Genomic DNA, 12,516 nt, shown 5'->3' with positions numbered 1-12,516 from the left:
TGGGGAAATAAAAGGGTTGAATTTGTTCCCTCAGTTCTAAATCAAACGTATACAGTAGATGTGATAAAAGTTTTCTATGTGGCCCAGAAAAGTGATAAGAAATTAAACTTAATTCAGCATAGTAAGTGTAATGCAACCTTTTAAAAACTGCATTAAAAAAGTAAATGTAGAGAAATTACATTTAAAAATTTGTTCCTTTTTAATTAAAATCTAAATAGTCTTTTAACATAAATATTGAACAAAATGATCAAATATATTTGTGAAAGTATACATAAAGCAAAGAGTGAGATAAAGATTGTGTTCTCTTGGTCCTTATAAGTCTTCACCTCTAAACCCAGAAGAGCTGGCGGGATGGGATTAAAAGTAGCTCTGGAGTGGTTCCCCAAGAATAATTTCAAGCTGCTGGATGGTCTTTTGGCACTGATGCTCCACTTCTTCACATTCATCTGCCAAGAAGGCAAAAAGAAATAAACAATTTAGGGGTCTCTCAATCTGCATCTTCTCTCTCCTACCTTCCAGAGATTTTTTTTAGCTGGTTTCAACTGTTTGGATGTTATTATTTTCAAATGTACCTTTCCTCTCATGAGGAAACTTACACCTTTTCAAATAGATGTCTTAAAATGTATGTATCATTGCTATTATATATTAACCTTAAAATTAAATTTGGAAAAGATTGGGAAACTCCAAGGAAACTTTCCCAGTAGTTTCCAAAGGAAGTGTTCTCAGAAAAAGCAATGACCAGCACCATATTGCAAGGCGTATAAGCTGTAAACTGATTAGTAGTATAACTCTTAATGTAGATGTTAGCTCTGCCCAAGGAAGGAATCAATTTTCTCAGGTTGCAGAAAATAACTTTATAAATAGCTGGGGTTCAATCAGTGCTTAATTATCAATTTTAATTTTAGAGGTTCCCTATTCTAGCTATTGAACCAACTCAGTACATAGATACACTATGTGTGTGTGTGTGTGCATCAAACAAAACATAAGCCGCCTAGACTATTCATTATATAAATTACATGTAATGCTTGAATTAATTCCATTTTCTTCTAAACCCTTACTTGTTTGACACATAATTTTTGAACATAAATACTGTGACATTTTCTTGGAAATAAACTAAAATGCACTGTGATTGACTTGGATTTTGATACATCCTGTACATTTATGCTGAAAACTTGCCATGGAGAAAGTTTTCCTTATGAGTGAGAAAAATATATATCCTCCAATGAAACTGTTCTTAACTATCTTAGACCCAAGGCTATAAGTGCTCATAGGACCTAAGAATATAGTTTAGTGTGTGGTACCATGCAGCCTGAAGTCCAGGAGATTTCTATAGAGACAGGATAATTTGTCCCTAAGGTGGAATTGCAGGACAGCCATGCTTTATTAGAAGTAGTTTTATTGAGGAAAAAGTAATTAGATGCAAGAACAATAAGCAATACATTACCTTCCATAAGCTCAGCTAAGAAAGGAATGGATTCTGGTAGTAGCACCATATAATTCTCTCTTATTTTTTCGGCAAGCTCTAACAAAGCCAACAAAGCCGCAAATCGAACCTAAACCAAAAAGAAGTGCAATCAGGACATTCAAAAGTATTAGCGTAGTCAGAATGGCCGAATTCTGGCTCCCTCCCCTGCAACATCTGGGTACAATAAACAACATTCCAGTTTTTAAAAGACTGACCCCCAACATGTATTAAATCGTACTTGCCACCTTGTCTTAAGCAGAACTTGACATATCTGCCACTAACCTTGGGTGATGCATGCCTCATCTTTAGCAAAATCTGATAGTTCAGGGGCTTCCACAGAGCGTCATCTGCCATTGCGACTGCAAACTGCGCCATACATGGAATCAAATGCATAGACACTCTCTCCTGGAATCTCTCTTCTCCTCCAAGCATGTTTTCCAGCTACCAAAAATAAAATAAAATAAAATAAAATAACTTCCATGCTGAGAGGAAAAAAAAATGGGGAAAAAAATTAATTTCAACCAACAATGGGCTAGTTAGCCTGACCAAATTCTTTGCTGTTACTTAAAGCAATTTTATGCTGGAGCTTTTAGGATTAGAATAGATTCTCTTATTTTTCTTATCTATTCTTTGATTCTTTATATACTTTTAATACCCCTTTTTTGGAATCCGTAAAAAACACTGCATTTAACCATTGGTTGTACAACACTGCTAGATTGTTGCTTTATAAACAGTACATCACTCAACTCATTAGTTTTAAGCCAAGTATGCTGATTTGACAATCAGAAAAGCTGAAAAAGAAACCAGCTCAGATGAATAAAGTACATCTGTAAAAATGATCCAAGTATTACATAGCACTATTAAGTAATAATCTAATAAGAATGAGAATGCTCTCTAACCTGATTGACTAAAGGCAGCATCAATGTTTCTGCCCTCTCTTTGCTCACAAAATGATGAGAATCGAAAAGGAAGATTTTGTACAAACAATCAAGGCTATACTGTAGTAATAAGCAACTTTTTTCAGTGTCACCCCCGGAGTCAAAGTAAGCTTCATCTGCATCTGAAATAAACAGCAAAAGGTACAGGAATAAGGCATTTAAACTTAGCCGATTATCACTTTGTACTCTTCATACGATACAAGCAAAGAGAACATTACATTTATAGCATATTTACAATTAAAGCCTTTTGTAAACGGAATATTAAAATACTTTAAAAAGTATTTTTTAAATATTACGGCAATGTTTCTCAACCGTGGCAACTTTCAGATCTGTGGATTTCAATTCCCCAAGGGTGTTGGCTTGGAAATTCTGAGAATTGAAGGCCACATGTCTGAAAACTGCCCTGGGTTGAGAAATAACGTATTAGGACAACAAATAATTTATAAAATCTGTGTGATGCAGCATGTTAAACATTTGGGTAATTGTCTTCCAGAATGCCATCCAGATCAAGTTTCTCCTTTTTAAAAAAAATATAGTGCAGAGATGAACTAAAGTATGAGAAGACAAGCTAAAAGTATGACAGACTGTAGAATGCCGAGGAAGAAATGGGCTTTGTTCCATCCATAAGTATGTTCCCTAATTGGGCCCACCCTGATACCTTAATTCTGCTTAGTGTTTTTTTTCTGAGCAGCAGAAGTGCTTCACTGAAGCATCCCTTTGAAATTTTTCAAAGATTGAGGCTGGGCTTTCATTTTTAAAAACATAATGAAAATAAGCTCTGAAGAAAAATTAAAAATATGATGATGTTACTTAAGTTTGGGTAATGAAACATCTGAAAGAAAAAAACAAGTTCACAGAGCACCAAGGACCCCTCATGTCAATCCTGAGCTACAAATTCTCCTTCACTTGAGCTATAAATATGCATTATTGCATTCTTAGTGCATTATAATGTACCTTATTAAAAATATTTTTCTTCCTTGCATTTATTTTAAATTGGAATTTTTACCTGTTTTTGATGTATTGATCTGGTTCAGATTGTCAGCAAAAGGTTTCACTAAATGGCCAGCAAATAGGCTGAATAGCCCTTTTAGCTCGCCAGCAATGCAGTCTGCCAGTCGGTAGAAAGTTAACTGTCTATCCTTTGGGGCCCCTTCCGTTCTGGACCAATCAAAGAGCTGAAAGAAAGAGACAAGGGGTGGGTTTTTTTTTTTTTGTATCAAAACACAAACAAGAAACCTATTGAGATAGAAGTGTGTTCAAATTCCTACCTTGAAAAACAGGGGCCGGAAAGACATTTCAGAAAGCTTCATGACCATGCTGATTAAACATGTGATAATTCGAGCTTCTATTTTGCCAACCTTCTCTAAATTGTCCTAGAATAAAGCAGGCGTTATCAAAATATCTGTAGCACTGTTTACAGGATTGTGGGCACAATCCTGCCCAGAACTGAGCTTTTAAACTGCCCCATAAAGAGATTAATACAAAGGGAAACCTCACTTGAAGAGGAACACATTTGTGCTACTCCCAAAAGATCTCAAATGCTTCACCTGAGAGTGTTCAGCTCTGAAGTTCAAAGCCTTTGTGAAAAATGCTGTTAGCTCAGATTGATGAGCAGAGAGCTGAGCTTTCTCCAGAGTTACAATGTGCTCCTTCAAAATATCCATAATAGTACCTACATCATTCTAGAAGAACAAACAAATAAAGATACAAGTTCAGATTAATACCCAAGGGGATTCAAATTATTAAACAAATCTGTCCAAATTGATTGAGTTTCCCTTCAAAAAGTTGATAGCATCTTTTCTTAAGGAAAAGCTTTGGTCCAGGATAGTGTGAAATTTGAGAGCCATAAGGAACATGACCCTGGCTCCTTTTCCTCCTTGCCCAAGAAAAGAAACTAAGCGCCAAATCCAAGGCCATGATAGAGCACAGGTTAGCTGAGTAAAGGATGCAGCCTTTTGTAGGTGGAATTATGCTTCCTTCTCAATGAAGTATAATACCACGCATTTTCTGAACTCCATTATTGCCTGAGGTAATATATTGACTATATATGTATAGAAATATAGCAAGAGATATGTTGAAAGAACCAAGGCACATCTCACCTTAGAAGCATTTGCAATTTCACTATAGCACTTCACAATTGCTGGCAGAAGAACTCTTGATGGAAGTTTTGTTGCCAAAGTGGTTTTCAGAGATGCCACACGTAGATTAATTTGGGATGAAGGCCCCATTTCAACAGTAATTCTGTCCAAGTGGACCACCTAGAAGGCAGCCAATGTACAAATCAAATTATTTCACAGAAGTTTCACACGTTGCGCTGCTTAACTAATACTTGCTCTTAATCAAAGTTGGTTTACTGACCTGGAGCAGGACATTAAGCAAATATGGGCTGAGGAAGCGTGGCAACGTTTCCACAATTTTCAGTAGAGCTGTCACTGTGCTAAGTAAATAAATTTCATTGGCGACCAAGTCCTTTTTGTGTTTCAGTATATTTAACAATGCCGGCATAAGTCTATGAGAAAAGATACACAAGATTAACTTGTTCATACTCAAACAGACCTCCCAATAAAACAAACTGTCTACTCAAATAGATTTCACTAAATGGTATTTTAAATAAAATCAAAGGCCAAGCTCTTCTGAAAACACAGAATAATGAATGTTCACTGCTAAGTTTCTCAATCTAAATAAGAGGATGGTGTAATAGTTAATTGTGCACCTGATTCAAAACGCATTCTATCTATCACTATTTTCTTGAATGATTATAATCAGGAAAGTGCTTAATTTATTTTTTGTGTGTGGAAAGCTTCCAACTAATTATAAAAAAAATTCCTATGAATATTACTCAAGCATTTTTTTTGCGAGGAAGAGCAATCAGTTATCTGGTATAGAATTATTTCATATGTGGTATAGAATTTAGAATCATTTGCACAGAAGGAAGTACATACATTTTTTTTTCCAATATCAATTGATTTTTTCCCCCTTTAGAATTTCCTGGAAAACCTATGTCTATAAAAGGAGAAGAAAAATAACCACCGTATCTTTTACAGCTGCTTAACTGATATACCCATTACAACGCAAGGCATTATTTTGAAAAAAAAAAATCTCAAGGGACAGTCCACATGTTCAATTTCTTGATCTTTAATTATGCTTGAAGAAGAGTACCTTGGAAGCTGCGGTATAGCCAATGCTTTCAGCACACAGGTGACCTCAGCAGCACACAACAGAGCACTTCCAACGATGTTTCTTTCTTCCTTCCCATCTGCAGAAATCACCTCAATGGCCACTTTTAGCACATCTACAAACAGCTCATGTTTCTCTCTGCCAAAGCACTTGCACAGCAACTTCAAGCTGTACAAGGCCGTCTGCCTATTAATTGCCTGCTCCTCAGCTTCTTGATGCCGCACCACAGTGAGGAGGTCGGGAACCAATTCTAGCAGCAGTTCCACCTGAAAGGACAAAATGAGGTGGAATTATTCATAGGAAGGTTCCAGGGCTGAACATCCAAGCCAATATCCAGACCTTGCAATCCAAACAAGCATACAGCAGATGATTTCCTATAGTAAGTTCAGAGTTCCAGATCCAGTACTTCTTTATTTAAGTGCTATACTTAAAAGGTAAGGCTGAACCTTTTTCCATTGCAGTTGCTATGCTATGTGGCACAAAGTGCGACTACTATATGGCAATAAGGACAATAAGAAAAATTGCTTACCTGGGTTGGTTTCCATTGTGTGTTCTGCTGCAGTTTATTGTTGAGGAGATCCATGGCTTTACGTCTCACTGAGGGCAACTGATTGATCATCAGGCCCCTGAGGACAGGAATAAAGGTTTCTGTTGGAATCAAGGAATTGATCTAAAAAGAAAACACAGGAACAATTTTTAAAAAATTAATGGTAAAATTGTTTTAGTATTTAGATAGAAAAACTAATCTAACAATCTTTACCCCATTCCAATCCTAAGTATGCTACTGACTCCTGAATTTGAGGGAAGCTCAAGAAAATCTCAGAATGCAAACCCAGTGTCAACCCAACAAGGTAGAGCAGACTAAGAAACCAATGCCATATGGGTCACGATTATGGCTACCATGACAACTATAGTAGCAGAATCTTGCAATGTGCTTCCTCTCGCTTTCACTTTATTTTTATGTGATTTAGGGTGGGCTTGTCTGAGATACTTGGTCTACTTAGTGCCAAGTAGGTTCAAGCCCTGCTTATCCATTGCCTTGGTAGTGGCTCGTACTTCCTCCTATCCCTCAAGGTCTTTCTCCATGTTCTCTACCACAAAATCAAAATTGGAAGGGAACAGTATAAGCCGAGTGAGCTTTCTTCGCTCGTTTTTTCCCACATTCCAAGCCTTTTCAAGTCTTGATTAAGATCCAGCATGAAGGGGAGTTCAAAACCGCCTACGGTAGGTTTCTCTTTTTAACCGTAATCAATTACAAAATTTTCCCTAATTGGAACTTATCATGTGGTTTATTTCATCACCAGCACTCTAGCACAATATTCTTCTTTCGAACAATTTTTCCCCCAGGCCTGTTGGCAGAACCAGGTCTTCAGGGACTTGTGAAAAAATGTCAAAGTGAGGGCCAATTTAATCTGTGTGGGGATGATGTTCCAAAGGGAGGGAGCCACCATGGAGAAAGTCCTTCTTCTGGGTCTTGCCAGATATGCCTGCATTATTCCTCGCCTCCCTGCTCTAGTGGGTTGGGTAGATATAACCGAGAAGAGACATCCTTCAGATAATTTCCCCACCTTTCAGAAAAGCCAAAGTTCTATCATATTTTCTGTTAAGTCTTCTCCTTTCAAGCTTTTTCCAAATATCATAGATTAATATTCTCGAATGTTTACACATTTTTAAATCTGCATTGTATTATTGTTTTTATTCATATAAATTTCTTAGGTACCTGTAAATTATTATTACTAAAATTAATTTGCTAGGCAAATCTGCGATAAGCAGATAAAATAAGATATCTTAAACAACTAAGATTCTTGCCCGGGTTATCTGGTGTTTTAGAATTAATAAACCCATTTTTACATCAAAATCATAAAGCTTCAAGATGTCATCTTACTGGCAAGTAGAATAATACTTACTTTATCCAGTAGTTCATATGATTTGTTGAGCAAAACCTTCCAGAATTTGGCTGTCAAAGTGTTGGCATTTTTTTCTATTGATTGTGCCACTGCATTTATGTAGCAAAGAATTTTTTCCAACAACCTAGAAAAACAACCATACTGAATGACTAACTACATCAATCCGCATTAATTTTTCATTAGAATAAAAGTCAGAGAATCCAAAAATGAAACCATTTATCCACAGGAAACAAGCCATGTGGGCATGCGTGCCATTAGATTCAACTTCGTTATCATCATCATGGTGATGGCATCCAAGTAGAATTCCATATTATCCTTGAAATTTGTCCCAACACTTAGTTGACAGAAGATGCTCCATCAATAGGAAATGTTAGCTGAATACTTGCATTATATTATGCTGGCATAATTTTAAAGTCAGTCTACTGATTTTAGTGGCTACCCTAAATAATTAAAGACTAGATCCCGCCCTATCAAAGTGTGGGCCCAGCATTAATTTTACAACTTCTATCTCTTGAAACCCTGCAAAAAACAGTGTAACACAATGTTCACAGATCACCCTGATTTGTTTTGAAATTGTCCTTGCCCTGTTTCAGGTTTTCTTATGTGTGCCTATCATCTCCTGTTGAATTAGTGTCATATACCTTAATAGGCAGTATTTCAGGCAGATAGATGAGAGAGAGAGGGAGAGGGAGGGAGAGGGAGAGGAGAGAGATATATTGATATACTTAATTTCTCATCTGGTAAGAGATGTAAAGTAATGCTTTCTCAAAATTTTCCTATACAGCTTACTTCTATTCTTAATTAAAATATTCAACAAAAAGCAAACATACTTCTGTTCAAGTTCCTTTAACTCTTCAGAATCTTCACATTCAACTACCTAGAGGACAAAGGAAGAAAAACCACTTACATAGTCCATATCATGTTAATGTGAATTAAATTCAGGTGGATGAACATGACTGTGAGGTGCGCTAACATGCTGTAATAGCATTAACCAGATAGAATCTTCATGGCTATTTTGTCTGGAATTCAATTTTACACTAAAAAATTGGTGGCATTCAGGATCCTGAAGAAGCCATCCTTTTTATTATTATGAACATGTACATATTCACCAAGCTCTTCCCTTTCAATATAACCAGTATTAAAATCTGACACAATAAGTACTGAGCAAAAGAAATTAAATGAGAGAAAAAGAAATTTAACTGGATCAAGTTAAACCATCCCTATTCACTGCATTTCTTTGCCCTTTCCAATCCTTGCTTCTACTATAGCCATACACTGATTCATACATGGCCTTTAGTTCTTTAAAATTTTCATCCTTGTCATTTTCAGGACCTTCATGCTGCCATCTGTATAACATACAGGATTGAGTGGGACTGGCTAATGGTTTGATGGATAGTTCCCTATGTTCCTAACTAGTGAAAACACAGCCTTGAAAAGTCTCCTTTGCATATAGAATTTCAAAGTAGATGTCAACTTTTCCAACAGTAATCAGAGTTGGATAAAAACACTCAAGGAACTCGCTTTTATGAGTTCTCATTAATATTTTTTTTTTAAAAGGGACAGCACAAGAGTTCCAACAGGTAGTTGGCTTTCAAATTTTCACCTGAAAATTGTTTCCACAACACCTACTATTCTTAGCATCAGAATCCACTTCAATATAAAGGTCAATCAAATCTGTCCCAATGGAATATTGTAGGTGGCAGGGGCATGTCAAATTTTTGGGGAAGGCAAAGACTGTAGCAGATGGGGCAGTAATTCAAAGCAGGCAGGTTAGGTCTCTGAAGGTCTCTCTTTAACTACAGAATGCATTTTTAAATGTGCTTAAATATATTTATCCTAATTATTGATAAGCTAGCACTAATCACAAATGACCAACCCTAAAAACAAATCTGCTTTTGTGTTATGCTGTTATGGCAGATATGTACAACATGTACATGGATGGAATGTTCAACTGCCAGCCACAATATGTATATATTTGCCTCTGGCTTCATCCATGACTAGGAACAAAAATTCACTGTAATTTGAACTTATTCCATCCCTTGATTTATTTTGCCAAGATATCTAGTCAACAATATTGTGTGCAGGCTTTATAGAAAAATAGCATTCTATTGTAGAAACATTCCTTTCTACAGTAAAGAAATCCATTTAAAAAACTATTAAAATAACAAGTAATGTTATTTTATTTTGCACTTAATGCGAAGCATGTTTCTAGTTATACCAACCAGCACTACACTGAAGCCAGAAGTGAAGAGAAAATAAGTTTCTGCAATTTGCCTCAGTTCATGGAAATTACAGGTTCTCAACTGGTAATGGGACTCTTATCGATTCTGGGGAAAGATAAATTCAACTCACTTTTTTTACAAAACTGTTTGAAGCCAGAAGCTGTGACATGAAAGAGACTGCCAGGAATTTCAAATGCCTCAACTGTTTGCCAGAGTGAGACTCCACATCAAAGAGTTCTGTTTCTTGATTGTAGGATTGTGTCCTCAGTGGCCTTGACTTCTTTTGTCCGGGGTCATCTGCAAAAAATAGACCCCAAAGCCATATAGATCTCTTTATGTAAGTAAGTAAATAAATCTATCTACACATTATGGAAAACCCCAACTAAAAGCATTTATTCATACCTATGCTATAAAGCAGTACAGTATGTTGTATAAATTGGGCCATTTCTTGAGTAATACAACAAGTTTTGCTCTAATTTTGGGTAGAGTGAGGGGACTGACTCAGGCAGCAGATTTTTAGTACCGTGAAAGGATATTTCATTTATCATTACTTCAAATAACTACCTTGGTTTGGGAAACTCTGACCAGGTGAGGTACCATTTGCTGCACTGTATTTTGTGGCCATCTCTGGAGAAAAAAGCACTAAGCCTGATTATGAACCTCCTAGGCAAGCTTTTTTTCAGTTGGGATTCAACCCAATCTGTTTATTGAGTGGCTGACCACAAGTTTCTTTGCTGGCAATTACCTTCTTTGTTCTCTGGCAGGTTTGTTAAATAGTTGAGTAGTTTCATTAAACTTTGCAATTGTTCGATTACGCTAAATTCACAACATACAGAAATCCAGAATTCTGTATCGGTTTCCAAAACAATATCCTATGTAAGTAGCAAGATGAAGAAAACAGTATTATAAAATGCCGTATATTTATACATTGTATTGCAACATTCTGCACAGCAACATGCATTTTTAAAAACAAAGTGCTCCTTCAAGACTCTACCTACCTTCTCCCCACTGGCTACTGCAGCTCCAGATTTGGTCACATGTTGTTCAAACAACAGTACTAAAAGAATCCACAGAAATCGCTCTGCCCCCAAAGTACTTGTAAGTTGCTCTAGAATTGGGAGACGTCGATGCTCTGGTACGTGGGGCAAGGCATCCACAAAAACCCGGATTATTTTAATCACAACTCCTTCCATGTTCCCTGCAGTTCCTGAAGACCTACCATCTTCCTCCGCCTACAAAGGAATTTTTTTTTTTTAAAGGAACAGGTTATACATACAAACCAAAGGCTAAACAAAGGAAAAACAGACAAGACTTTATTCAAATGAAGCAAAACAAAAAATAAGAAACCACAACCCACAAAAGAACCAAGGTTATAACCAAAGCTTGAATACTAAAGAATAACCATGGAATAGATCATATAACAATATATACATTAGAATACAATGAGTGGAGCTGGGTTTGTACGGCAAAACCAATCTGTAAATGTTTGAAAGGCAAATTTGAATTAGTATTGGAAACAGCTGTTATTGTCTTGTAAATCCAGCAATGATATGAGTAAGATCTACAGTAAAGGAAACTCCTGTTTAAAAAAAGAAAGGAAGAATTAAGCCAAAGCATTTAGAATCCAAGCTGCAAGTAATAAAAATAAGAATACTACTGTCTCAGATGCAAGACTAAGTTTGCTATAGTGGTAATCCTTGACTTATAATCGTTCATTTAGTGAATATTTGAAGTTACAATGGCACTGAAAAAAATGACTTAGGATCGTTTTTCACATTTACGACCATTGCAGTATCTCCATGATCATGATGAGATCAAAATTCAGTCGCTTAGCTACTGGCACAGCTGCAACTGCACAGTTGCAGTGTGTCGGGGTCATGTGATCACCGTAAGAGCCATGGAGGCACAGTGATTAGAATGCAGTACTGCAGGCAACCTCTGCTGACAGCCGGCTGCCTGCAATTTGGCAGTGCAAATCCCACCAGGCTCAAGATTGATTCAGCCTTCCATCCTTCTGAGGTCAGTAAAATGAGGACCTAGATTATTGGGGTCAATATGCTGATTCTGTAAACTGCTTAGAGAGAGAGCTATAAAGCAGTGTAGAGCGGTATATAAGTTTAAGTGCTATTGCTATTTGTAACCTTCCTACCTGGCTTCCGACAAGCAAAATCAATGGGGAAAACTTGATTCATTTAACAGTTTCATGCTTCAATTAACAACTGCAGTGATTCACTTAGCAACCGTGGCAAAGAAGGTTGTAAAAATGCAGCGCGACTTAATGACTCTTGCTTAGCAACAGAAATTTTGAGCTTAACTGTGTCCGTAAATCGAGGACTACCTGTATTCTATTTCAGTGACTCAGTTTAAATGATCTCACCTGTATGAGAGCCGGAATGACCATCTTCACTGTCTTGTTAATCACCTGGAAACTGTACGCATCATCCAGGCGCATGACATTGGCTCCCATGAATGTAAAAATGGGCATGATATTGTGTAGCACTTTATCCTGCACAAAAGAAAGCCATTATTCCTGCAATAATGTAGCATTTGGTTTTCGGTGTTTATTATTGCGACGCAGTTTCTCTCAGAACAATTTTCTTCCCGAATTTAAAGCAGTGGATCCTTTGCTATTTTAGTTAAAGCAGTTAAAGCAACTGCTCAGTCCTGGTTTATATACAGGCAAACTTCAGTATCCCCTTAACTGGCATCCAATGCAGCTTGCCTAGCCGTGGGGACCCATGAGAACACCAAGCAGTGCTCCATTTCTGCTCGCCCCGTTGCATTTTAAACCAGGTGTAGCTTCTGGG

At 36.9% G+C, this 12,516-nt stretch overlaps 1 protein-coding gene across 1 annotated transcript in view; it reads right to left on the bottom strand.

Moving 5' to 3' along the window:
* Positions 1-175: 175 nt before the first annotated feature.
* HEATR1 (HEAT repeat containing 1) overlaps positions 176-12,516 on the bottom strand; it is a 50,438-nt gene continuing 38,097 nt past the window's right edge. Inside the window, exons 29-45 of the mRNA XM_026705217.2 lie at positions 12,087-12,215; positions 10,708-10,941; positions 10,455-10,581; positions 9,840-10,006; positions 8,318-8,364; positions 7,488-7,611; positions 6,110-6,250; positions 5,563-5,846; positions 4,762-4,912; positions 4,503-4,661; positions 3,951-4,085; positions 3,672-3,776; positions 3,410-3,578; positions 2,365-2,525; positions 1,748-1,906; positions 1,445-1,553; positions 176-446 (exon numbers count right to left, since the gene is read on the bottom strand). Coding sequence (XP_026561002.1) covers positions 358-446; positions 1,445-1,553; positions 1,748-1,906; positions 2,365-2,525; positions 3,410-3,578; positions 3,672-3,776; positions 3,951-4,085; positions 4,503-4,661; positions 4,762-4,912; positions 5,563-5,846; positions 6,110-6,250; positions 7,488-7,611; positions 8,318-8,364; positions 9,840-10,006; positions 10,455-10,581; positions 10,708-10,941; positions 12,087-12,215 — 2,490 coding nt within the window. The 3' untranslated portion in view covers positions 176-357. The remainder of the gene's footprint in view (positions 447-1,444; positions 1,554-1,747; positions 1,907-2,364; positions 2,526-3,409; positions 3,579-3,671; positions 3,777-3,950; positions 4,086-4,502; positions 4,662-4,761; positions 4,913-5,562; positions 5,847-6,109; positions 6,251-7,487; positions 7,612-8,317; positions 8,365-9,839; positions 10,007-10,454; positions 10,582-10,707; positions 10,942-12,086; positions 12,216-12,516) is intronic.

Source organism: Pseudonaja textilis, chromosome 1 (assembly GCF_049901715.1).
Source record: "Pseudonaja textilis isolate UNSWEBS1 chromosome 1, rPseTex1.2, whole genome shotgun sequence".
Lineage (NCBI taxonomy): Eukaryota > Metazoa > Chordata > Lepidosauria > Squamata > Elapidae > Pseudonaja > Pseudonaja textilis.
The sequence above is the reverse complement of the archived record's forward strand: the minus strand, read 5'-3'. Positions and strand labels throughout refer to the sequence as shown.